The sequence below is a fragment of the Jaculus jaculus genome, chromosome 17, assembly GCF_020740685.1.
Source record: "Jaculus jaculus isolate mJacJac1 chromosome 17, mJacJac1.mat.Y.cur, whole genome shotgun sequence".
NCBI lineage: Eukaryota > Metazoa > Chordata > Mammalia > Rodentia > Dipodidae > Jaculus > Jaculus jaculus.
In genome coordinates, this window is record NC_059118.1 from 2,835,606 (window position 1) to 2,857,490 (window position 21,885).

Sequence of the window (21,885 nt, forward strand, 5' to 3'; positions counted from 1 at the left end):
TGCCCTAGTTGCCCAGGAGACTACCATCTTGTTTCACAGGTGAGGTCATGGGCCTCCACATAGAAGCTGACCTAATATGTCACTCTGGTGGGTCTGAATCCAAAGCCAGGGTCCTCAGCTGAACAATGACTTGGAGCTGCTGCTCCCAGAGGCATCTGCTGCATGGGCAACAGGAACTAGGGGCAGGGGGCAGTTGGGGCCAGCTAGAGCTCTGGGCCGGCTGGTGAGTAGTGCAGGCATGAGGGTAAGCTGCTGGGTGGGGGTTGCTGCAGGGTTTGCTCAGGAATACGCCCCCCCCAGTGACTGACAGAATCACCCCCTGGGCTGCAGATATACCCATAGAGAGGGTCGGCCAGCGGCACATCCGCAGCCCCAGACACACTGGCCACGGCCAGGCACACAGGCATACAGAGTCAGAAACGTGTGACTGTGTGTACACACAAGCACATGTACGCAGGTGCAGACACACGTCTGTGGATGGACACATCCCCTCCCATGAGACACAGGCACATGTATGGAGCTTGCACATGAAACACAGAGCAGTTACACATGCTGGGGCAATTCCCTCCCCTGTGAAGCCTGGGGTCTCGGGGTCCCAGGGGCCCCGTTGCTCAGCCCATCTGCGAGTGGCATGGGGGGCTCTGTGCTGCTCAGGAGCCTGGCTCCTTCAGGGCCACATCGGTCTGGAGATCCCTTTGCAAAGTGCGACAAAGGCCACCGGGGTAAAGTGACGGTTCTGATGGGGTCCTGAGGGACTCTGGTTCCTTGTGGCGGGCAATGCCGGGAAGAGGAGAGAAGGGCTTGTGCTGAGGGATCCGGGTGTCACAGCGAGGAGGGCCAACACAGCATGAGAACCAGGCCCAGGATGTGCGCTTTCTCCTGCAGGTGCCAGTGGGCCTCAAGTACTCTGAGTGTTTGAGGATGCAGGAGCCAGGCCTTGGCAGAGCCCCTGGGGGTGAGGTGAGGACCCCCCAGCCTCCCTTGGGGCCATGCAGGGAAGTGCAGGCAGGCAGGACTCTGTCCTGGCCTCTGCCAAGCTGCCTGACCCCAGACCAGCAGTCGGAACCCCATCTTGGAGCCAGGAACATCTCCATCCTCACCTGAGAGCTGTGTGGCCGTGGGCAAGCTATCTATTCTCCCCAGCCTTCACGTCCTTGTCCTGTGAAAGAGAGACAGTACTAGACACCCCACTGAGGCCCCGTCGATGTCGAAGAATAACCCCAAGATGTTTATAATGACCTTGCTCTTTACTTCTGTGCAAGGAGCACGTGCACAGATGGGTTTCACCCCACCACAAGAGAGGGCAAGGATGGCTGCCAGGAGGACGCGGAGACTTCTCTCTGCACTGTGCGGGGTGTACTGGCCTGCTGGCCTACTGCCGAGGTTGGTCTGAGCAGGCAGTCCTGGCGCAGACCACTTCCTGCGACACTGCATCTAAAGGCTATCTTGTACAGCTTACAGGTCCAAGAGGCAACCTCATGTTTGGTGTGGAGCTGTGCACCAAGGTCCATGTGCTACCTCTACTGGCACTGCCCCCAGCACTCCAGAAGTCACTAGTACCCGCTTGGCACTTACAGTTAAAGTCAAGTGCTTACAGCAGCTGCTGGCACACAGTACATGCTCAATAAATTCTAGCTCCTAACATTTCCCTATTAGTTCAACAAGCACTGTTGAGCCAAATTCCTAGGTACCAAGGTGTGGGGCAAGTCAGACATGGTCTCTGAGTGTCAGGAGCTCACAGGCCAGTGGGGAGACATGCTTCTCACAGGTGATCATCCACTCAGCTGGCTGGCCACCAGGCAGTCAATGAGTGTCAACTGCATGCCAGCCTCCCCAGGTAAAGGAGGGACCTGAGGTGAAGTGGCTTGTCCAGGCCCAGTCACAGGGTGTAGGAAATTGGATGTGATGGGGAAGAGCGTCCACAAGACACAACACACATCAGGCTCAGACAGCGCACACATGCATGTGCGCACAGGAACTCACCACAGCTTTACTCTGAGAAGCTACCAACAAAAAGTTAAGTTGGAAAGGGCTCCAGGGGACCAAAAGAATTGGGGACCGCCCCTCCCACTGCATCTGGAAAAGGGTCCTAGTCTTGTGGTGGTCTCAGTGCCCAGGCAGCTCCCTGCCCCCACTTGGTAGGCTGGCCATGCTGGCTCCCCCATCCCACGCCTCCTCACGCAGATGGGGCTGGCCTTGGTTATCTAGCTCCTGGTTCATGGGTCCTCCTGAGCCTCTCCACCCTTCTGTCACCCCACATACCAGTATCCTTGTAGGCTACACTGTTCCTTGACTCTGGGCAGTCCACCTGCCTGCCTGAGCCTTCCCCTTGACACCACCTGAGGGCATCTGGTGGACAGCTACCCCTAGCTGTGGGTAAGGGTGGGGCAGCTGGACTCACCCTGTGCTGGCACTGACCCAACTTCTCAGCCACCTCGTGCCTCAGTTGCCTCTTCCACAGCTAGGAGAATGCCCTTGGGTTATAGGGCATTGAACAGAGTTGCCCCATGGCAGCCTGGCTACTATGACTGGCTGTTCAGGAGCCTCACTGCTGCCTATGGAGCCTGGAGCCCGGCTCAGCGCCCTTCCTCCATGACGCAAGTCACCTCTTGCATCCATAATCCCAACCACAGCTGCCGCCCAGGCCATCACTGTGCAGGTCCCAGCCGTGCTACTCAGGGTTGGGGGCAGTGACATGGCCTCTGTGTTGTGTTCTGGGTAGGGTGTGGGTCCCCCTGGGCGCCTCTGCATGCCTGGGCGGAAGCCCGTGGCAGAAGTGCCACCTCTCCTACCCCTCTCCAGCCACTTCCCAGTACTTGCACAGGGTCCTGCTAGGTGGGGAACGTGCCTTCCTCCCCATCCATTCTTTGCAGAAGCTAGGGCATGGGCTCCAAGGCAGTCCTGTGTCCCATGTCACAAAGCTCCCAACACCCTCCCCCCAGCGCTCACACCTGAGCAGACTCCACAGGTAAGGCACACACATGCAGCTGCTACAGACTATGGGGGACCCGTCACAACTGGGGACTCACGAGATCCTGACCTCTTTTCCACCAGGAACTGCAAGTTGGTTAGGGACATTCCTGGCTTACTTACCCCTAGACAGAGCCTCTGTCATCAAGAGGGTGCTGGCCATTCCAAGTGACCCTGCTATCACCCTCTCCACTCAGACAACTCCCTGTGGGACAGGGCCAGGTTACAGGAGCGCCTGAGTAACATGGCCCATGCCAGCTCCAGTCCCATGAGGGAGGCCAGTGATCCCCTAGGCACACTAATGCTTGATTAAGCTGGCCTCTTGCATGGTGAACAAGGGTGGGGCTAGATATGCCTGCCCTGGGCAGCCTTGGAAGGTCACAGGTAAAGGTGGCGGTTGAAGACCATGGAGTGTACACGTGTAAGTTGTGTGTACGTGGGGGGCTGTGGCGGGGGGCAGGACTGTCTGAAAGGCTTCCTGGAAGACAGGGGTCCTGGCCTTCCCTGAGGGAGGCTGAGCGTATGCAGGCTGAAGGGAGGATCAGGTGCCCAAAAGCCTATGCTTCCAGTCACCCCTTCCTCACCCCCACCCCCACCCTCCCTGCGGCTCCCTGCGGCCAGCAGCACTGCAGCCCTGGGCTCTGCTCCACTCGGCTCTGCCGCGCTCCAGGACGGCCTCCTCCTCCTCGCCCTCCTCCTCCCCTTCCTCCTGCTGTCGCCACTCACCGCTCCAGCCTCCAGGGGGTGGGACCCCAGGGCTGGACTCACTTCACTGTGGCCCCACAGCTCAGCTGATCGGACAGACGTGCAGTCGGACGCAGGACCCCAGAGTCCTGAGGTGGGCGGTGTGCCAGGGCCCCTCACAGCCTCTTCAAGGTCAGTGCCAGCTGGGTGTGCAACCATTCTGGGGCCCGTGAGGCCCATGACTCCCACTCAAACCCCCTCATCCCAGACCACTAGTCTCAAAGGTGGGCTTCCCCCCAGGCGTACCTGAGGCAGGTAGCACCGGAGAAAGGTCACCTTGGGTCCACAGTCTGCTCAAGTCCAGGGGTCTTGACAGAAGGGCCCCAGGCTGGGGGCCAGCTCCCTGCTGCGGCTGCACTGGGGACACTCCACACCGGCCATGGGGAGCTAAAATTGGAAAGTGGCAAGTGGGAGGCAGCTGACAAAGCTATTTCGCTCCGGTTTCAGACTCCTGCTCCACTAACCTGATCCCCAGCTTCCCTCCCCCACGCTGCTGGTGAGGAGGTGAGTCGCCCTCAGACTGTAGTGCAGGCGCCGGCCAGCAGGCCACTGATCTGGGCAGGGTTGGCGACGTTCTGGTCTAGCCTGAGATTTCTGTGCTCACCCAGAGCACCTAGCCTTTAGAGCAGGCTCACCAGGTGACTTGACAGGTCCTTGCCATTTCTAACCCACACCCCTCCATCTTTGTAATGGGGAGAATGTCAGCTGTCCAGGTCTAGGAGACTTGGCTGCAGAGCTGATGGGGGTCCATCTGCGATGTGTGGGAGAGAGGGCAGGGCCAGACCAGCCATCTCTTGGTGACTCACCTCCAGAGGTCAGCCATGCTCCTTTCTTTCATTTGGGCCCAGAGACTGTACCTATGCAGCCCTGGGGAAGACCCGAGGCCGGGCTGAAACAGGGTGGGAAGGGCCTGTATTGGCCCCAGGTCCAGGGATGGTCCCGCAGAGTTGCTGGGGACTAGCTAGCCCGCTGCAAGAAGGGGAGTGGCTATACTTACGCTGGGGCCCCAGTACCGTCAGCACCTTGGACAGCAGCCAGCACCCTTCCAGTGCCCGCCTGGCCCTGCCTGGCCCTACACGGGCTTCTCCAGGGCACCTCCTCAAATAGCTCAGTCTCCAGCCAGCAGCCGGGGCCTGAGCACACGGAGCACAGCAAGGGGGACAGTGTGTGGACACAGTAGGGGATTCAGGAAGAGGCAGGCTGGGCAGCTCAGGAGCTTGGTAGGGGAATGGGGTCAGGTGGAGGCTGTGTGAGTGAGGCTCTTGGGGGAAGGGAAAGCTGCTTGAGTGTGGGCAGGGGATTCAGAGATGGGATATTGTTGGGAGTTTGGGGCTTTGAAGGAAGTGAGGGATCATAAACCTAACAGATTCTAGAGACAGGGTCGTGGGAGGAGGCCTCGCTGGTGTAATATGAGCAAAGGGTGGGACCAGTCCTCTGAAAGCTACCGAGGAGTAAATGAAGGAGAGGAAGGTAGGCTGCATGAAGTCTAGACTTCCAGGACCCTTCGGTGGGAGGGACGGGACACATAGGTGGGGAGAGTGATGGCACAGAGTCCTCAGGAGGTAAATAGAGCAGTTTATCTTGGGAGCCTCATCATTCCAGTGGGGATCCATGAGGTGGAGGGTAGGTAGGGCTGGGGAATGCAGAGGTCTCACCCCAGCTTCTCCCCCAGCTCGGTCCAAGCTATGGGTGTCAAGACTGCATTGCCTGTGCCTGAGCTGGGCCTGTACTCCCTGGTGCTGAGTGGGGCCCTGGCCTACGCTGGCCAAGGACTCTTGGAGGCATCACAAGGTAACAGCTGGCCCTGGGGCAGGGGGATGGAGGATTCTTTCTGGATGGCTCGGGGCTCAAACCAACAGGGACAGAAACCCAGGACCCAGAGTGCTCCCTAGGCTTAACATCAGGCACAAGCCCAGAAACAGGAAGTGTAGAGATTCTGACAGGCAGGGATGCCGAGAGAACTGGACCAACACACCGTGAGACCCAGGATGAGCCCCACCTCTCAGCCTCTGCCTCCTTCCCCAAGAGACCCTTGGTCCTGTGCACAGGGTGGGGACAGGCCAGGGGAGTCACGTGAAAGGCCCCAACTCTGAGACCACACTCTGTTCTCAGATGGGGCCCGCAGGAAGACCTTTCGGGAGTCTGTGCGACCCGGCTGGGATTACCTGGGCAGGAAGATGGTAGGTCTCCCACACCCCAGGGTCTCTGACCCCTGGTGATCTCCCAGCCTGAGCCCTTCCCCATTCTCGACTGTTCTCATACCTCACCACAAGGGGTCTTAGGATCAGCACCTTTGGGGCCCTTGCTCACTTAGAAAGTGGGTCCCCTGGGTGGAGACGTGTTTCAACAAGCGCCTTCCCCAGCAGCCAACAGAGCAAGGCAGTGGTTGCAGAATGTCTAGCAAGGTCCCTGGTGCAGGGAACAGAGCTTGGAGGCTTAAGTTGTCCACATGGCCATCACCTGTCCCTTCCTTCCTGTGTCCCTGGGCACCTTCAGGGGGAGTGCAGGCACCTGTAGCCACTGCTCTCTGGGAAGGAGCGGGGGCTGTTACCAGCTCAGGGACCAGCCTATCCTGTTCCTTCCACTACCCTAACCTGCCTTGCTCTCTCCCGCCTCGACTACCACAGGATGTGGCTGACTTCGAATGGGTGATGTGGTTCACCAGCTTCCGCAACATCATTATCTTTGCCCTCTCAGGGCATGTGCTGTTTGCTAAGCTCTGCACAATGGTGGCCCCTCAGGTAAGCTGACCCTGGACCACCCGGCCTCCCCTGCCTACTCCTCCTTAGCCCCAGAGACTGTGGGAAATCCATCCTGGGGTCTCACCATTTGTACAAAGGTAAACTGGAGCTTCTCCGTGTCTATAGCTCCGCTCCTGGATGTATACCGTGTATGGAGCCCTGGCCGTGGTGGGCACAATGGGCCCATGGTACCTGCTGCTGCTGCTCGGCCACTGTGTGGGTCTTTATGTGGCTTCACTCTTGGGCCAGCCCTGGCTCTGTCTCAGCCTTGGTCTGGCCAGCCTGGCCTCTTTCAAGATGGACCCCCTAATATCTTGGCAGGTATGCACTGAGGTGGTACAGAGGTGGAGGGCACAGGGATAGGACCCCAAACATCTCACTTCATCTAAAGGCCTTATCTCACGTACCTTAAACGTCCTCTTAATTTTTCCACCCACCTTTGAGCCTTTGAGGTGGTGGTTTGCACTCCTGGCTGTTCCTTTTCTGTCATGTTGCTGGTTTAAGCAGTCAATGTTACCTGCAAGGAGCAGGCTGAGCCCCGTGGAAAGCTGGAGAGGGGGCTCCCCCAGTGCCACGAGGCCCACTGCTGAGCTGGCGGCCTGCTGTCTCCCTCCCTCCAGAGCGGGTTTGTAACCGGCACTTTTGATCTTCAAGACGTGCTGTTTCACGGGGGCTGCAGCTTCACGGTGCTTCGGTGCACCAGCTTTGCACTGGAGAGATGCGCCCACCCTGACCGCCGCTACTCCCTGACAGACCTGCTCAAGTACAACTTCTACCTGCCCTTCTTCTTCTTCGGGCCCATTATGACCTTCGATCGCTTCCATGCTCAGGTGAGGAGGCATCCTGTGAACACCCTGTGACCAGGTCTCCATTTCCAGACAGTTCCCATCTCAAACAGAACCTCCCCAAGGGGGGGCCTAGGAAAATGGCTCAGTGGGTAAAGTGCTCACTGTGCAAGTATGAGGACTGAGTTCAAATCCCCAGTACTCACATAAAAGCTAGGCGTTGCCTGCCAAGCCTAAGGACCCAACTTCGATTCCACAGTACCCATGTAAACCAGATGCACATGGTAGCATGCATCCAGAGTTCCTTTGCAGTGGCTAGAGGTTCTGGTGTTCCCATTCTCTCTTTCCCCACTCTCAAATAAATAAATAAAAATTAAACTTTTTTTTTTTAAATCTAGGCATGGTGGTGTGTGCCTGTAATCCCAGAGATGGGGAGGCAGAGACAGGGAATTGCTGGCTCACCAGCCTAGCTCAATCAGTGAACTTCAGGTTTGACTTAATACTCTGTCTCAAGGAATAAGGCAGAAGAGTGATTGAGGAAGATATCCAATGTCCATAAACACACACATACACACACACACACACACACACACACATACACACACACACACGCATACCCCATACATACACAAAACAGTAGTCAAGCATTTCCTTGTGGATGTACTCGTTCTCAGGCCACTAGTGGCCTTCTAGAGACATATGGCATTCCCCTAAGGTGAGCCAAGTGGAGCCAGTGAGGCAAGAGGGCGAGCTGTGGCACATCCGGGTCCAGGCAGGCCTCAGTGTGGTGGCCATCGTGGCTGTGGACATCTTCTTCCACTTCTTCTACATCCTCACCATCCCCAATGACCTCAAGTTTGCCAGCCGCCTCCCCGACAGCGCCCTTGGTGAGTCCGCACAATAGGGACAGGGTTGGGACCACCACCCCACCCCAGAAACATTCCCATGCACACCATGCCCGAGGCACCCATGGGCACATGATCTGGGGATGGAGTCTTGGAAATGTGTGGGACTGCCATCAGACTGTCCCCGAGGACAGCAGTTTCCCAAACTGCCCACCCACCTCCCCAGGACTGCAGCTGATTTTCAGCACAGGGGAGGGTCTCCATAGTGTGCAGGGTTGGTCCATACCCACAGGGTGGAGCAAGGCCTTCAAGGGGATAGGGCAGAAAAAAGACTTTCACCTTGGGGACGTGGACCTTGGGGCCTTCCCCACAATTGGGTGTCCAGTGAGGAGGTCAGTGTGATGAACCCCAGGCAGTGATGTCACCTGTCTCCAGCTGGTCTGGCCTATTCAAACCTTGTGTATGACTGGGTGAAGGCGGCTGTCCTCTTTGGAGTTGTCAACACCGTGGCTCGTCTGGACCACCTGGACCCACCTCAGCCTCCCAAGTGTATCACTGCGCTCTATGTCTTTGGAGAAACGTGAGTCGAGGCCCGCCTCTAAGCCCCCACACCACCTTGGCCTCTTCCCCATGCACCAGGAGCTGAGCAGGTGGTGGATTCACACCCGTCCACTCTCCTGCACAGGCACTTTGACCGCGGCATCAATGACTGGCTTTGCAAGTGAGTTGGAGAAGAGTACTGGCCGCCCTGCCAGGCATCTGAACAGGCAACCGTTGGAAGCGATGGGCTGTGGGCACTGGAAGCAGGGGGTAGTGAGTGGGAGAGGTCTAGGTGAAGAACAAGGAGGCTTGGGAGTTGGTAAGGGTCCCAGAAGTGGAGGGCAGTGATGGGAGTAGAGAGCCAGCAGGCAGCCTGCAGGACATGGCATGGATTGGGGTGAGGGTATGCAGGAAACAGGAGTGGCTCCTAGATTCCTGTGGGAACCTAGGGGGATGCACTGGTTTCCCGATGGAAATGTCTAGTTGGCACTGGGAAACATACTTCCGGAGACTCAGGGTACATCTGTCCCTGTAGAGACTGAGGTTTTGGTTCCTGAGGACCTGCAGTCCTAAGAAGCATGGGGGGGGGGTGCTGATGAAATTGTGAGCATCTTCCAGGGAGGTTCATCTGGACTAGGCCTTAGCAAACAAGGCCTAAGGAAGATGGGGACAGCAAGGTTGGGCCTACACGTACTCTGGTAGGGAGTGGGGACTGGAAAGAATGTCACCTGGCAACCAAGGGAGACCGGCTGGGCACAGGGACACCCAGGCTGGTGCTGCCCTAGGAAAATACTACAAGGAGGTGAGTGCTGGTAGCGTGAGGCTTGCACGTGCCCTGGAAAGGCAAGACAGAACTGCTGAGTTGCAGGGGAAGGGTGTGCAAGGCAGAGGCAGCCGGGGCCTCAGCGGGGCAAGCCGGAGGAGTGGCCTCTGAGCCAGAGCGGACGTGGGTACAGGGACACACCTGTGCTGAGGGGAGCAGGACAGAGAGGGGACTGATGGGCCTAGGTCCTCAAGGAAGGAGTGAGGTGACGGCATTCACTCCAGACAGAGGCTTGCTCTGAATAGGAGGAGGAGGACAGGGAAGAGGGATGAGGGGACAGGCTGAGGGTCAGGGGGCTGAGGGAGGCAGCATTCACGCCCTGCTCCCCATCCTGCTTGTGGAAAGGTCGGGAGGCAGTCGCCATGGCCAGGAGGAAGATGAAGCTGACCAGAGTGCAGGTGGATGGAGGGCATGGGTTGAGGACTCCAGTATGAGGAGATGGGAAAGGTGACTAGACTTTCCAAGGTGGGCGAGTGGGAAGACATGAGGGACAATGAAGATGACCGTGGCTGTAGCTCGATACAGAGGACAGGAAAGCTGGGTGACAGGCCCAGTGGGCTTAGAGAACCGAAGCTGTGCGGGCACAGCGGGAATTAGGAAGGGACGAAATCTCGTGGTGACAAAGTTGGGGCGTGGCTGTGGTGAGGCAGAGAAGACGGCTGTGGAAATGAGGACTTCAAATGGCGGGGAGGCTGGTCACGCCACAGGTCTTCCACCAATTTATTTAATGAGTGCTTAGTGAGCGCTGTGCGCCAGGGATTGTTCTAGGCACCGTAGAGACAGCCAAGAGCAAGCCAGCCCTGAACTCACGGACCTTACAGTACAGCAGGGAGAGACAGACCACAAAGAGGAAAATACACACGCTGACTACAGGAAGTGGTGTTAGAAAAGGATAACAGACTGTAATGCGAAGTCTGCCACGAGGCGGAGGCTTCCTTAGCCAGGGTCTGAGCAGGCCTCTCAGACGCATTTGACCTCGGGCTTATAGGACAAGGAGGTCTGGAGGAAGGAATTCCTGGTACAGAGAAACAATACAACCACTTAAGGTGTAAACCAACTCTGTGTGTGTGTGTGTGTGTGTGTGTGAAGAAGACCCAAAGGACCAGTACAGCCCGCACAGCGCCCAAAGGGAGGATGGTGGGTTACGAGGTCTAGGGAGGGAGGCATACACCGGGCTGCATGGGCTCTTCTGGCCATAGAGGGAGGTTAATTCACTATGGGAGAGGGGGCCATGAAAGTGCTGTGATCCAGGCTGTACTCTTGAAAGCATGTGTCATAGCCTGTGTGGAGAACAGACAGCAGAAGCAGGTACTGGAGGCTCCTGCAATGATGAGGTGATCCCTGGGCTGGGTGAGCAGGGATTAGGACCAAGCAGTGCTATAGAATTTGTGGCTTGATTTGATGATGGAAATAATGGCTCCCATTATAGCCTGAGCAACTGCTGTCTGGCAGTGGGTTAGCTGAGGTGGCTTGGATGGGGTTGTGGAACCAGTCAGCCATAAAAGCTAGGCATTTAGTAGCGTTTGGGTACATGGATGAGGAGAGACACAGGCACAGTACTCAGTGCGTTGGGTCTGGACGACAGAGAGCGGGGACTGGACAAACCCTAGAGATGTGAAGTGCCAGGCTGAGCCTTCTACGATCTGGAGTTGGGTGGTGGAGAAGCAGCCACAGGGCAACAGTGTGGCCTGCTTCTGCGTGGCCCTGCCCAGCCCCACACTCCCATTGGCGCCCCTTCCGTCTTTCCTACAGATACGTGTACGACCACATTGGTGGGGATCACACTGCAGTGATCCCAGAGCTGGGGGCCTCAGTGGCTACATTTGTTGTCACCACTCTGTGGCTTGGGCCTTGTGACATTGTCTACCTGTGGTCAGTCCTCAACTGCTTTGGCCTCAACTTTGAGCTCTGGGTACAGAAGCTGGCAGAATGTGAGCCTCTGGCACAAGTGGAGGTAAGCAGGAAGTGTGGGGCTGGTCAGGCCACAGGGAAGGCATGGCTTTCTGGAGTTTTCCAGCCATACTTGGTCCCTGGTCCAGAACTTTCTCCCACCCCCATTCTGTTATTCATCAGAGCAATGCCTGCACCCAGTGGCAACCAGGGTTCCCTACTTTCCATAGGTCAGGTCCTGGCTGGGTGGTCAGCTCATATCCTCTCTTTCAGCCTCAGTTTCCCCTTGCTTAACAATGAAGGCCAGGAAGCCCAGGGTTACCAGAGACCCAGGCATCTCCAAGGGACCCCAGTAGGCTGGGCCACTAACTAACCATGTTTCTTTTCCTCTGGGTTCTTGTCTTGCTGCCAACACATTCCTGGATCAGCAGGCCTGGATGTCAGAGCAGATGTCTCGAAGGGTCCGGGCCCTCTTTGGGGCTGTAAACTTTTGGGCCATCATCATGTACAACCTTGTAAGCCTGAACAGCCTCGAGTTCACAGAGCTGGTCGCCCAACGCCTGATACTGACAGGTGAGGAATGGGTGAGGGGACCCAGAATGTGCCAGGTATCACCTTGAAGACTGAGCTTCTGAACAGCCCCTCCTCCCACCCGGGCACTTGCAGAATCTACAGTGGTGAGGGTTGGGGTGCAGTTACTAAGAGGTGTAGTATTGATGGCTCTGTTTCCAACCAGGATTCCCCCAGACCACACTGGCCGTCCTGTTTGTCACCTACTGCGGTGTCCAGCTCGTGAAGGAGCGCGAGCGAACCCTGGCGCTGGAGGAGGAAGAGGGATCGGACAAGGAGAAGCCAGAGTAGGGGGTGGGGCAGGGCAGGTTCTCCTCAGCAACAGCGTTAGGGCTCCCGAGGGGGCCTGTGGGGGACCTGACACACACAATAAAAGACTTTTCTACCATAGTGGTCTCTTGCCTCCTTGCCCACATGGGGCGGGAAGCTGGAGTTTCCAGGTCTCAAGGAAGAGCCACACACAGGGTGTGAAGGGGACTCCCTGTGAAGTCTGGAACACCCACTGTATTCAAGCTCAGGAACCTTTAAGCCACCTGGGTACTGGTCTCAGAACACCTGGTTCCAGACCCTGAACAAGCTGCCCAGAAGCCACTTTATTCTTTTTTTTTTTTTTTTTTTGGTTTTCCAAGTTAGGGTCTCACTCTAGCCCTGGCTGGCCTGGAATTCACTATGTAGTCTCAGGGTGGCCTCAAACTCACGGTGATCCTCCTACCTCTGCATCCCAAGTGCTAGGATTAAAGGCGTGTGCCACCACGCCCGGCTTAAGCCACTTTATTCTTCCTGAAGAAGGCGATGGGTCCCCTGGGAGGTGTGCTTGATGGGGACACTTTCATCGGATGGGCGAGGATATTGACTCCTGTGGTAAACTGTACCAACATGCACAGCAGCCTGGGCAGGGCCAGGACACAGTCTGGGATTGCCCCTTTGTGGCTTGAGGCCCTGGAGAAACATGGTGACCCCAGAGGGACCTTGAAGACTGGGCAGTGATGTCCCTTCTCAGGCTGAAGAAGCCTCTTTCACTGTATACTGGGGTCAAGTCGCTCTCCTGACTTCCTCCCAGGGAATATACAAGGCCTCTGTGCGGCCACGTGGCAACAGGAGCGGAGCTCATCAGGACTCTGGGCTGGTCACATCTTGGTCAGACGCAGCACATTGAGCCGCACGGGGAGGAAGGTGGCCCCCGCTGCGTAGGCAATCTCCCTGAGGACACCCTCCCACTTCTTCTCATCCTCGTTGTATCTGGGGTGGGGGGGGGATCAAGGATGGTGAGCTGGGACTCCACAGGAAGGGGTGGCTCGTGCACACACCCATCTCCAAGTGGATCTGGTCCTGGAGGACCTCCATGTGCTTAGAAAGGGCGCCCCACAACAAAAGCCACCCCACAGTCCAAAAGATCCCCCTCCCAATGGTCCCTGTATTTCTCAAAATCCACTTTCCTCAGGGAAGATCTCCACTCCTTCTCTCCCCCACACTACTTCCCACCTCCTGAAAATGCCCATTCTCGGCATCCAAGAAGCCCCCTGAGGGGCCTGAACTCTCCCCCCCCCCCCACCCACCGGGAGCAGTCTGGAAAACCATGTCCTCACTCGCCTTTCAGACCAAGCACCCAGAAGAGTGGGGGGCTGGGGGAAACCCTGAGTCTGTGCCTTGAGCCTGCACTCAGCTTCCACCTGCCAAGCTGGCTGCAGATTCTCCACCAAGGGGCATGTTACCAAGGTGCCACTTTCCCCCACAGATTGGTGAAAAGCTCGGGTGGCACAGGCACATTCCTTGTCTGTCCCCTGATCTCTTCCAGGAAAAGCCCACCTGTGCTCACTTGAGTTTGCCAGGGGCCTGGGTGCCTCGCCACAATGCCAAGGGCACCAGCATTGCTTGGAATCCCCCCTTGCCTCCTGAGGACAGGACTCACCTCCAGATATCGTTGAGTTCTGTAGGCACCAGCTCTCCAGACTCTGTCTCCAGAGTGGCAAAGCCACCGATGGCATAGAGGACACCTGCCAGGCTGACTAGGCTGAGGGAGCTGCGCTCCTGTGGGAAGGCTTCAAAGGGGGACCACCTGGAGGTGGGGCAGGAGGTATGTCACATTGGTATTTTCAACAAACCCAGCCACTGTCCTCACTGTGCCAGTGCCCACAGTCCAGACCCCAGGTTCTGATGTTCCCAGGGCAACCTCCTGTTTTCCCACTGTGGTGGTTTCAATGTGAGATGCCTCCCATAGGCTCTCGTGTTCGAATACATAATCCCAGTCACTTGCTCTGCTTTGGGAAGGCTGTGGAACCTTTAGGAGGTGGAGGCTTGCTGTAGGAGGTGTGTCATGGGGGCAGCCTCGAGGCCTTACAGCCTGGCCCCACTTGCCAGGGTCAAGCTTGCTTCCTCCCTGCTGATGTGACAGTGACGCTGGCTGTCTGCTCCTGCCAGGCTTTTCCCTCCACATGAGACCTCCCCTTGAAACTAAGCTGAAAATAACCCCTTCCCACCTGAAGTTGTCTGGTAGGGTATTTGTCCCAACACGAAGAAAACTGATGCACTCACGCCTGGACCCTCTTGAGTGCCGGCGTGGGGGCTCTGACCACCCCAACCCTGCTCGTTCCCTTTCTCTCTGCCTTTCCTTCCTTCCCCATCCTCTTCCTTCCTCCTTTCCCTTCCTTATTACCTTGTCATTCCATCCAACCTATGCAGTGAACACGTCTCCCACCTAGCCCTCCTTCTCTCCCTGTCTCCCACCCAACCCCTACTCATCATGTGTTCTCACCACGTGCAACTCAAAGGGTGGTCCGTGGGCCAATAGCATCGGCATGGTGTGAGGGGTTTTTAACAGTACAGACTCTCAGGCTGGAGAAATGGCTTAGCAGTTAAGGCACTTGCCTGCAAAGCCAAAGGATACTGTTTTGACTCTCCAGGACCCAGTAAGCCAGATGCACAAGGAGATGCACGCATCTGGAGTTCATTTACAGTGGCTGGAGGCCCTGGCGTACCCATTCTCCCCCCCACTTCTCTCTCTGCCTCTCTATCTCTCTCTCTCAAATAAAGAAAATGTATTTTTAAAAAGAGGAACCCTTCTACACTGTTGGTGGGAATGAAATCTGGTCCAGCCTTGTGGAAATCAGTGTGGAAGTTCCTAAAACAGCTAAAGATTGATCTACCATATGACCCAGCTATAGCACTCTGAAGCATATATCCTAAGGACCCATCTCATTTCCTTAGAAGTATGTGCTCAACCATGTTTATTGCTGCTCAATTTATAATAGCTGGGAAATGGAACCAGCCTAAATGTCCCTCAACTGATGAGTGGATAATGAAGATATGGCACATTTATACAAAGGAGTTCTACTCAGCGGTAAAGAAAAATTAAGTTATGAAATTTGCAGAAAAATGGATGGATCTGGGAAGGATTATGCTAAGTGAGGTAACCCAGGCCCAGAAAGCCAAGTGCCACATGTTCTTCATATGTGTATCCTAGCTACAGATGATTGGGCTTCTGCGTGAGAAGGAAAAAACTCAGTAGCAGAGGCCAGTAAGTTAAAAAGGAGATATAAAGGGAAGAGGAAGGAAGGGAGGAGGGTACTTAATAGGTTGGTACTATATATATGTAAGTAGAATGATTGAGATGGGGAGAGGATATAATGGAGAATGGAATTTCAAAGGGGAAAGTGGGGGGATCACCATGGGATTTTTTATCATCATGGAAAATGTTAATAAAAATTGAGAGAAAAAATTTTTATTATCTTTAAAATACATATATATATATATTTTTAAAGTGCAGACTCTCCATTCCTGAGAAGTCCTGGCCTAAGCTGTCCTCCAGAGCTTTCCCTTGACCTCTCTCCACCACTCCCCATGTGCAGCCTCCATCACCTCTTGCCATGTACACCCCTGTCCCCTACATCCTAGAATAATCTGTGGTCTTGATGCCAGCATGAGGGATTTCAGAACCTGGAAGGGAGCTTCGACCCATCCTATGGGCTGGGGCGATAGCTCAGTTGTAGGCAAAGTGTGTACCTTGCAAGCATGAGGACTTGAGTTCAATCTCCTGAACCCATGTAAGAATGCCTACATACGAATGCCAGGTGGGATGGTGGGCATTTGTAATCCCAGCCCCAGGCAGGTAGAGACAGGGAATGGATTCCTGGGTCTTGCTGGCCAGCCACTCTGACGTAATTGGGAAGTTCCAGGCCAATGAGAGACCCTTTCCCTCAAAAAAGGCAGACACTGAGCTGGAGAGATTGCTTAGTGGTTAAGGCTGCCTGCAAAGCCAAAGGACCCAGGTTCGATTCTCTGGGACCCACATAAACCAGATGCACTAGGTGGCACATGCACCTGGAGTTCGTTTGCAGCAGTTGGAGGCCCTGGCACATCCATTATCTCTCTATCTCTTTCAAATATATACATAAAAATAAAAAAGGTAGGAGATGGCTCAGCAGTAAAAGGCACTTGCTTGCAAGCCTGCAAACCCGAGTTTGAGCCTCCCCACCAGCCATGTGAAGCTAGACACACAGTGGTGCACCTATGATCCCCACATGGTCACAGCAATGAAAGACACTTGGGAGGACCCTGGAATTTTTAGGTCAGTTAATCTGATGTTCACCACACACATGTAGTAGCATGTGCACCCCTCCCACATCCATACACACACACATAAATTATAAAAGAGGTGCATGGTGCCCTACGAATGACACCAGAGCTTGTCCTCTGGCCTCCACACACACATTAAGCAACATGCCACCTGTCAGAGGCATTTCACTGTCCTTGAGACAAGGTCCCTTAGGCTTACTTCCCCAGCCCTTAGCCCCAGCACATCTCCCTTTACCTGCCACCCTCCATTCACCCGCGCTGTGGCCTTTCCTCCAGGGAGCTCGGCCCTGCCACCTTGGCATCATCTCTCCTCTGCCTGAACATGTCCCATCTATCCCCTCCTTCCCATTCCTGGCTGGTCCAGCTGGCTTCTCTTTCTTGACTCTCCTGACTGCTAGTAGCAGTCCCCAAATGAGGAACCTGGCCTATAATTGGGAGCCTTCCTGCAGGCCCACCAGTGGGAAAGTCTGTCCTCAGGAAAGTGACTACTTCAGGTCTAACGTCCCAAAACCACGGGAAGACCCAGTACCGGATCTTGGGCCTGTGACCCTCCCACAATCGCACAGTCAGCAGCTGTGGGAGGGGCGGGATGCGACAAGTCACCTACTTGTTGTCTGCAATGCTGTACACCTCCGCGGAGCTGGTAAGCCCTGTGTCTGTCACCCCCGCTGCCACAAAGATGCGGCCGTCGTGGACCGTGGCCCCGAAGAGTGAGCGGGCCGTCTGCATGGGCGCCAGCTCCTTCCATTCGAACTTCTTGGGGTCGTAGACGCACATCTTCTTTAGACATTTCCTGTGGGGTAGATGGTGCTGAGAGACTGGACAGAGCCTCCCTGGGCAGCCCACGAACCCCACAGTCTCGGGGGATCCGGCGTCTACCCCACCCAACCTGCAACCCTCTCCCCTTGAGCCTCACCTGTCGCTGCCTTTCCCGCCGATGACATAGACGAGGTCCATGTGGGACAGCACCGCGTGGCCGTACACGGCGTAGGGCAGTGGGTCCGACTCACCCCATTTGAACGACCTAGAAAGACAAGAGGGACCCCGGAGGCCCACTCAGGCCTGCGCCGGTTCGGTTCTCTGCATTCGCCCCCACACCTAACGTAGGGAGTAGCCAGGAGTCCCCTGAACTCTCGGGTCCTTACACCCATCCCGCCTGCGCCACTGCCCAATATCCATTTCCCCTGCCCGCGGTACCGATCCTGCGCAGGCCTGCACACAGCCACCACCCGTTCCTCCCAGAGCCACGCCCCGACCCACCAACCTTAGGAATGGCCGGACCCTAGGTTTCTGCCCCCAGGTCCAGGACTAGAGGCCGAGACCCCGCCCCAAGCCCAACCCATCCTCCCAGGGCCCCGCCCCTAGGTCCTAGATGGGACCCACCTCCAAAATTGCCCCACCCCTAGGTCTCTTCTCCCACCCCAGGACCCTCCCCTAGGGCTGCCCCACCCCTGGGTCCCCGCCCGCCCGCGCTCACGTCCGGTCGTAGCACAGCACCGAGTCCAAGCTGCTTTCGCCGTCCTTGAGCTCCCGGCCGCCGACCACGTAGATGGCGTTGAGAGCTTCGCCCAGGCCGAAGAGGCATCGCGGCGACGGCAGCGGCGGCATTCCCAGCCACTCTGAGTCCAGGTGGTCAAACTGCAGGCGGGACCCGTCAGCTTCCGCCCGGCCTCCCGCACACCCCCACTTCCCCATCTCACCCCGGGTCGGACACGGGTGCTCCCGCCTGCCGTCCCCCACTCAAGGGTCCGCTGAGCGGACGCAGTGGCAGGGCACAACGGGAACCGAGAGGGCCTCTGAGAAAGAAGAGTCCCCCAGCAGTCTAGTACCTTCCCGCGCCCGCTCTCCCAGCCCACTGCGTGTGCAGCCCTGCCTCTTCTTAAAATCTAGGGCCGTCCACATGCTGCATCTGTCTAGTCCTGCAATTTCTAGATACTGGGCCTAACCCTTGGAAAGTCTGCTGAGACCCGGATCCCGTGGGAATGTCACTTGATAAGCACGATTTGACTCCCACACAACCTCACCGAGCAGAAGAGGATCCCATTTACAGAGGCCCAGACAGGGGACAACTGCCCACAGGGCTGGCTTGGCTGGTAGTGCCACCCCAGCACAGCCCAGCCCAACTGTAAGACCTGTGAGTTAACTTTGGCACCCAGCCACCCAGCTCCCTGCGTCCCCTCGCTGCACCCATTGCTCATCGGGCTCCTTCCCGTCTTCGTCCCTCGCTCAACATCCCAGGCAAGCAACATAGTCACACTTCAGGTGGCCACATTGCACCCAAATGGCAAGGTTCAAACTGACAGTGCCAGGCCCCAGAAAATGGTCTCTGAGATCGCATGTGAGGTCACACACCCAACCTGGATCAGAAACCCACTCTCCTAGCCCCCTCAGTTTCTCGGTCTGTGCCGTGAGAGAAGGCAGGGTGTTCTCTATGTGGACCACAGGCCAGTCCTGACCTTGCCAAGCCCCTGCCCATGATCCTACAGGCCCTGCTCCTTCTCCCTGTGCCCGACTTCAGGGCCCTCAACTCTCTCCACAACGGCCTTACTTCTTCCAGAACGGAAACGCCAAACTAACACGAGTTCTTTGTCAACTTCCCATACATGTCCAATCTTCGAACACTCTTAGACCCAGTGACAAGTATTCCCCAAGGAGCTGATTCCATGCCACCTCTCCCTCCCTCCTCCAAGCCTGGCCAGGCACCTGCAGGAAGTAAGCGCTCATGGGGTCCTCTTTGTTGTCCTCGTTGTAGAAAAGGCCTCCAGCCACGAAGACCTGGTTTTCCTTGGTGACCAGGCTGACGTGGTTCTTGGGGATCTGGGTGGACAAGGAGGCGCAGTAGCACTCGTTGGCGGCTGGATCGTAGGCCACGGCGCCCTCCTCGCTAATCATGAAGATGAGGTCGTGGAGGAACATGCCGAAGCGCAGGGTGTCGTTCAGGATGCCGGGCAGCACGCGCTCCTCGTCTTCCTCGGCCTCGTCTTGGCCCCGGTCGGTCGCGTCGTCCGCTGTCCCTTTCTCTTCCTTGGGTCTCTCCTTCTTCTTCTTCTTGCGCAGCGTCGTGATCCGGCCTTCGTGGGCATCCTTCACCATCTGCAGCTTGCGCAGCAGCTCGGGCTGCGCGCGCACCAGCGGGTGCCGCTCCACGCGGCTCTCCAGGAAGGCGCGCGGCAGCAGGCGGCAGCGCACGCTCTCGAACACGGTGGGCAGCGCGCGCTGGCGCTCGGCGCGCGCCTCGCCGTCCTCGCCGTCCCCGCGGCCTCCGGCCCAGCGCATCACCGCCTCGAACACCGCCTCCTCCTTCTCCACGTTGAGGCCGTCGCTAGAGATGATGGCGATGAGCTCGTCGGCCGACAGCCCCAGGAAGTCGGCGTCGCGCGCCACTAGCGGGAAGCGCGCGCAGATAAAGTCGCGCGCGGCCACCGCCAGGCGCGCGCAGTCGAGCAGGAGGCCGAGGCGGAAGACGGCCAGGCAGTTAGCCAGGCACAGGCGCTTCTGCAGGAAGGACACGCAGATGGTGAAGATGGACGGGATCTGGAAGCGGTGCGCCGCCGAGAACAGCTCCTGCACGCTCCCCTCGTCCAAAGAGATCTCCGACGTGTACAGGTAATGCAGCACCTGAGCCACCACGTCGGGAGACACCTCCTCCAGGCGCAGCTCTCCCGAGCCCTCGGGCTCCGCCAGGAAGCGCGCCCGGAAGTATGGGCTGCAGGCGGCCAGCACCAGCCGGTGGCACGGGAACTCGCGCTCGCCCGCGCGCACCACGCAGTCCAGGAACTTGCCGTGGTCCAGCATGTCCTTGAGGCCGTCCTGCAGGAGCGTCTGCTGGTACAGGCGCTGCTCCTCCGCCTGCTCCAGGCCCAGCGTCATGGTGGCTACCAAAGGCTGCTCTGCGCGCCCCCTTGCTTTGCTGCTGGATCTCACTTGGTGCGGCGCAGCTGTCTGCGCGCACGACGCTATATATAGAGGTGGCCCAACTCTGTAAGAAGAGCCGCCTGACCTACTGCCCATGACGCACAGGGGACAGCTGAGCAGAGGCCCACTCCCCGGGGCAGGCTTGACTCAGCGCTGGGGGGCTCATGGGGCGAGGGTGGAGTGTCTGGGTCCTTCCAGAAAAGAGGAAAGCCTCCTTGCCTTATTTCGCAGCAGAGCCCAGCAAGGTGTTGCTGGGTTCCTTGGTTTGTGATGTCCCTGCCCCAGAGGAAGACTCAGTCTGTGACTTGCAGTCCAGAGGGGGGAAAACTTTGGAGCCCCTCTTCTAGGGTCCTTCTCCTTGAGTCGGGGCCCATGTATTCATCGCCTGCCTCCCTGGGGGCTTAGCTCACCCGGATACAGTGCATTCTGGTTTCCTGCCCAATGAACTTGAATGGGCCTAACATTCACTCTCTAGGGATCTTGTTGCGCCACATTTAGAATGGGAAAGCCATTACATGTCTGTCCTAGCTCTGAGACCCGCCCTTACAGCCTATCCTTGTTGTAAATCAACAAGGACAGGTCTCTGTTGAGCCTCAGTTTCCCCTCCCATTCAGTGACGAGGTAGAGGAGTTAGACTGAGGGCGGCAGCTCAGCTCTACAGAGTCAGGAGCACTGAGGTACTCTGTTTTGGGGAGGACACAGTCAGAGTTGTCAGGGTTGAAAATTAGTCACCTGGGTCTGTACTGTTCTAGGTGTTTTGTCTTCAGGGTTTTACTATCTTAAGGGAGGCACGTTTTGAATTATAGTGCCCAAAAAGTGACATTCTGAGTTGAATTAATATTCCAGGACTCTTATCTGTCTGTACCCATTGTCCTCGGTCCATATTAGGTGTGCCCTCTTTCTGCCTGGCCTTGATGTCTGTCTCTGTACCCGGTATGTGATGAGGAGCCAGTCTGTGTGACCTGGCTGTGTCCATGTTCAGAAGAGCCAGTCCCAAAGCCCACCTTGCTCTGCGCTCCCACCCTCCCCACCTCACCCCCATCACACACACATCAGCCTCAGCCACCAAGATTAACTTATTCCCCAAGTGCCAAAGGCTGCAGCTGCGGGTTAAATTTAGCCCCTGGTATGAGCTGTTAGGGAGTGCTCCCCGCATTATGCCTCTGAGTCACTTGTTTATAACCTTGCACTTGTAGGGTGTGGGGTGGGGGATAGAAGACCTCAGGCAGATAGGGACTGCATCACCTCCCCTTTTGTGATCCCAGAAATGTCACCACTGCCTGTCCCTCATGCTCAGTGCAGCTGATGGCCTCTCACCTACCAGCACATCCTAGAGATGCTCATGCCTAAATAAACCCAGGAAGTGGTCCCGCCCACCTTGCTATACCTGCAAGAGTCCACTTAGGGTAGGCAGGAAGGACTTCTAACAAGTAGCATCAGTGAGGAGTCTAGACTCTGAGAGGTCAGTGAGTGACTTGTCAGGTCACACA

At 56.8% G+C, this 21,885-nt stretch overlaps 2 protein-coding genes across 2 annotated transcripts; one reads left to right on the top strand and one right to left on the bottom strand.

Annotated features, from left to right (window-relative positions):
- Positions 1-18: 18 nt before the first annotated feature.
- Positions 19-12,233, top strand: Hhatl (hedgehog acyltransferase like). Its single transcript, XM_045137084.1, has 14 exons — positions 19-39; positions 3,757-3,846; positions 4,162-4,218; positions 5,387-5,505; positions 5,827-5,894; positions 6,342-6,455; positions 6,582-6,776; positions 7,076-7,285; positions 7,956-8,127; positions 8,521-8,665; positions 8,771-8,806; positions 11,201-11,402; positions 11,770-11,911; positions 12,075-12,233. Exons 4-14 carry the CDS (start codon positions 5,400-5,402, stop codon positions 12,197-12,199), a joined length of 1,515 nt encoding a protein of 504 aa, XP_044993019.1. The 5' UTR covers positions 19-39; positions 3,757-3,846; positions 4,162-4,218; positions 5,387-5,399; the 3' UTR covers positions 12,200-12,233.
- Positions 12,234-12,637: 404 nt separating this feature from the next.
- Klhl40 (kelch like family member 40) lies at positions 12,638-20,368 on the bottom strand. The gene is made up of 6 exons (XM_004662120.2): positions 19,184-20,368; positions 17,958-18,118; positions 17,397-17,504; positions 17,088-17,273; positions 13,818-13,964; positions 12,638-13,147 (listed from the first exon to the last, which is right to left on the bottom strand). The coding sequence occupies exons 1-6, from the start codon at positions 20,348-20,350 to the stop codon at positions 13,036-13,038; spliced, it is 1,881 nt and encodes a 626-aa protein (XP_004662177.1). The 5' UTR covers positions 20,351-20,368; the 3' UTR covers positions 12,638-13,035.
- Positions 20,369-21,885: the final 1,517 nt, after the last annotated feature.

Bases quoted from the DNA above. Each gene is read 5' to 3' on its own strand.
- Hhatl (XM_045137084.1), top strand. From the start codon at position 5,400: ATGGGTGTCAAGACTGCATTGCCTGTGCCTGAGCTGGGCCTGTACTCC. The intron at 5,506-5,826 runs GTAACAGCTGGC...CTCTGTTCTCAG, and splicing joins ACTCTTGGAGGCATCACAAG to ATGGGGCCCGCAGGAAGACC. The intron at 8,807-11,200 runs GTGAGTTGGAGA...TCTTTCCTACAG, and splicing joins ATCAATGACTGGCTTTGCAA to ATACGTGTACGACCACATTG.
- Klhl40 (XM_004662120.2), bottom strand. From the start codon at position 20,350: ATGACGCTGGGCCTGGAGCAGGCGGAGGAGCAGCGCCTGTACCAGCAG. The intron at 17,274-17,396 runs GTGAGGCTCAAG...TCTACCCCACAG, and splicing joins GGCGGGAAAGGCAGCGACAG to GAAATGTCTAAAGAAGATGT. The intron at 13,965-17,087 runs GTAGGTGACTTG...CCCCACCTCCAG, and splicing joins TACAGCATTGCAGACAACAA to GTGGTCCCCCTTTGAAGCCT.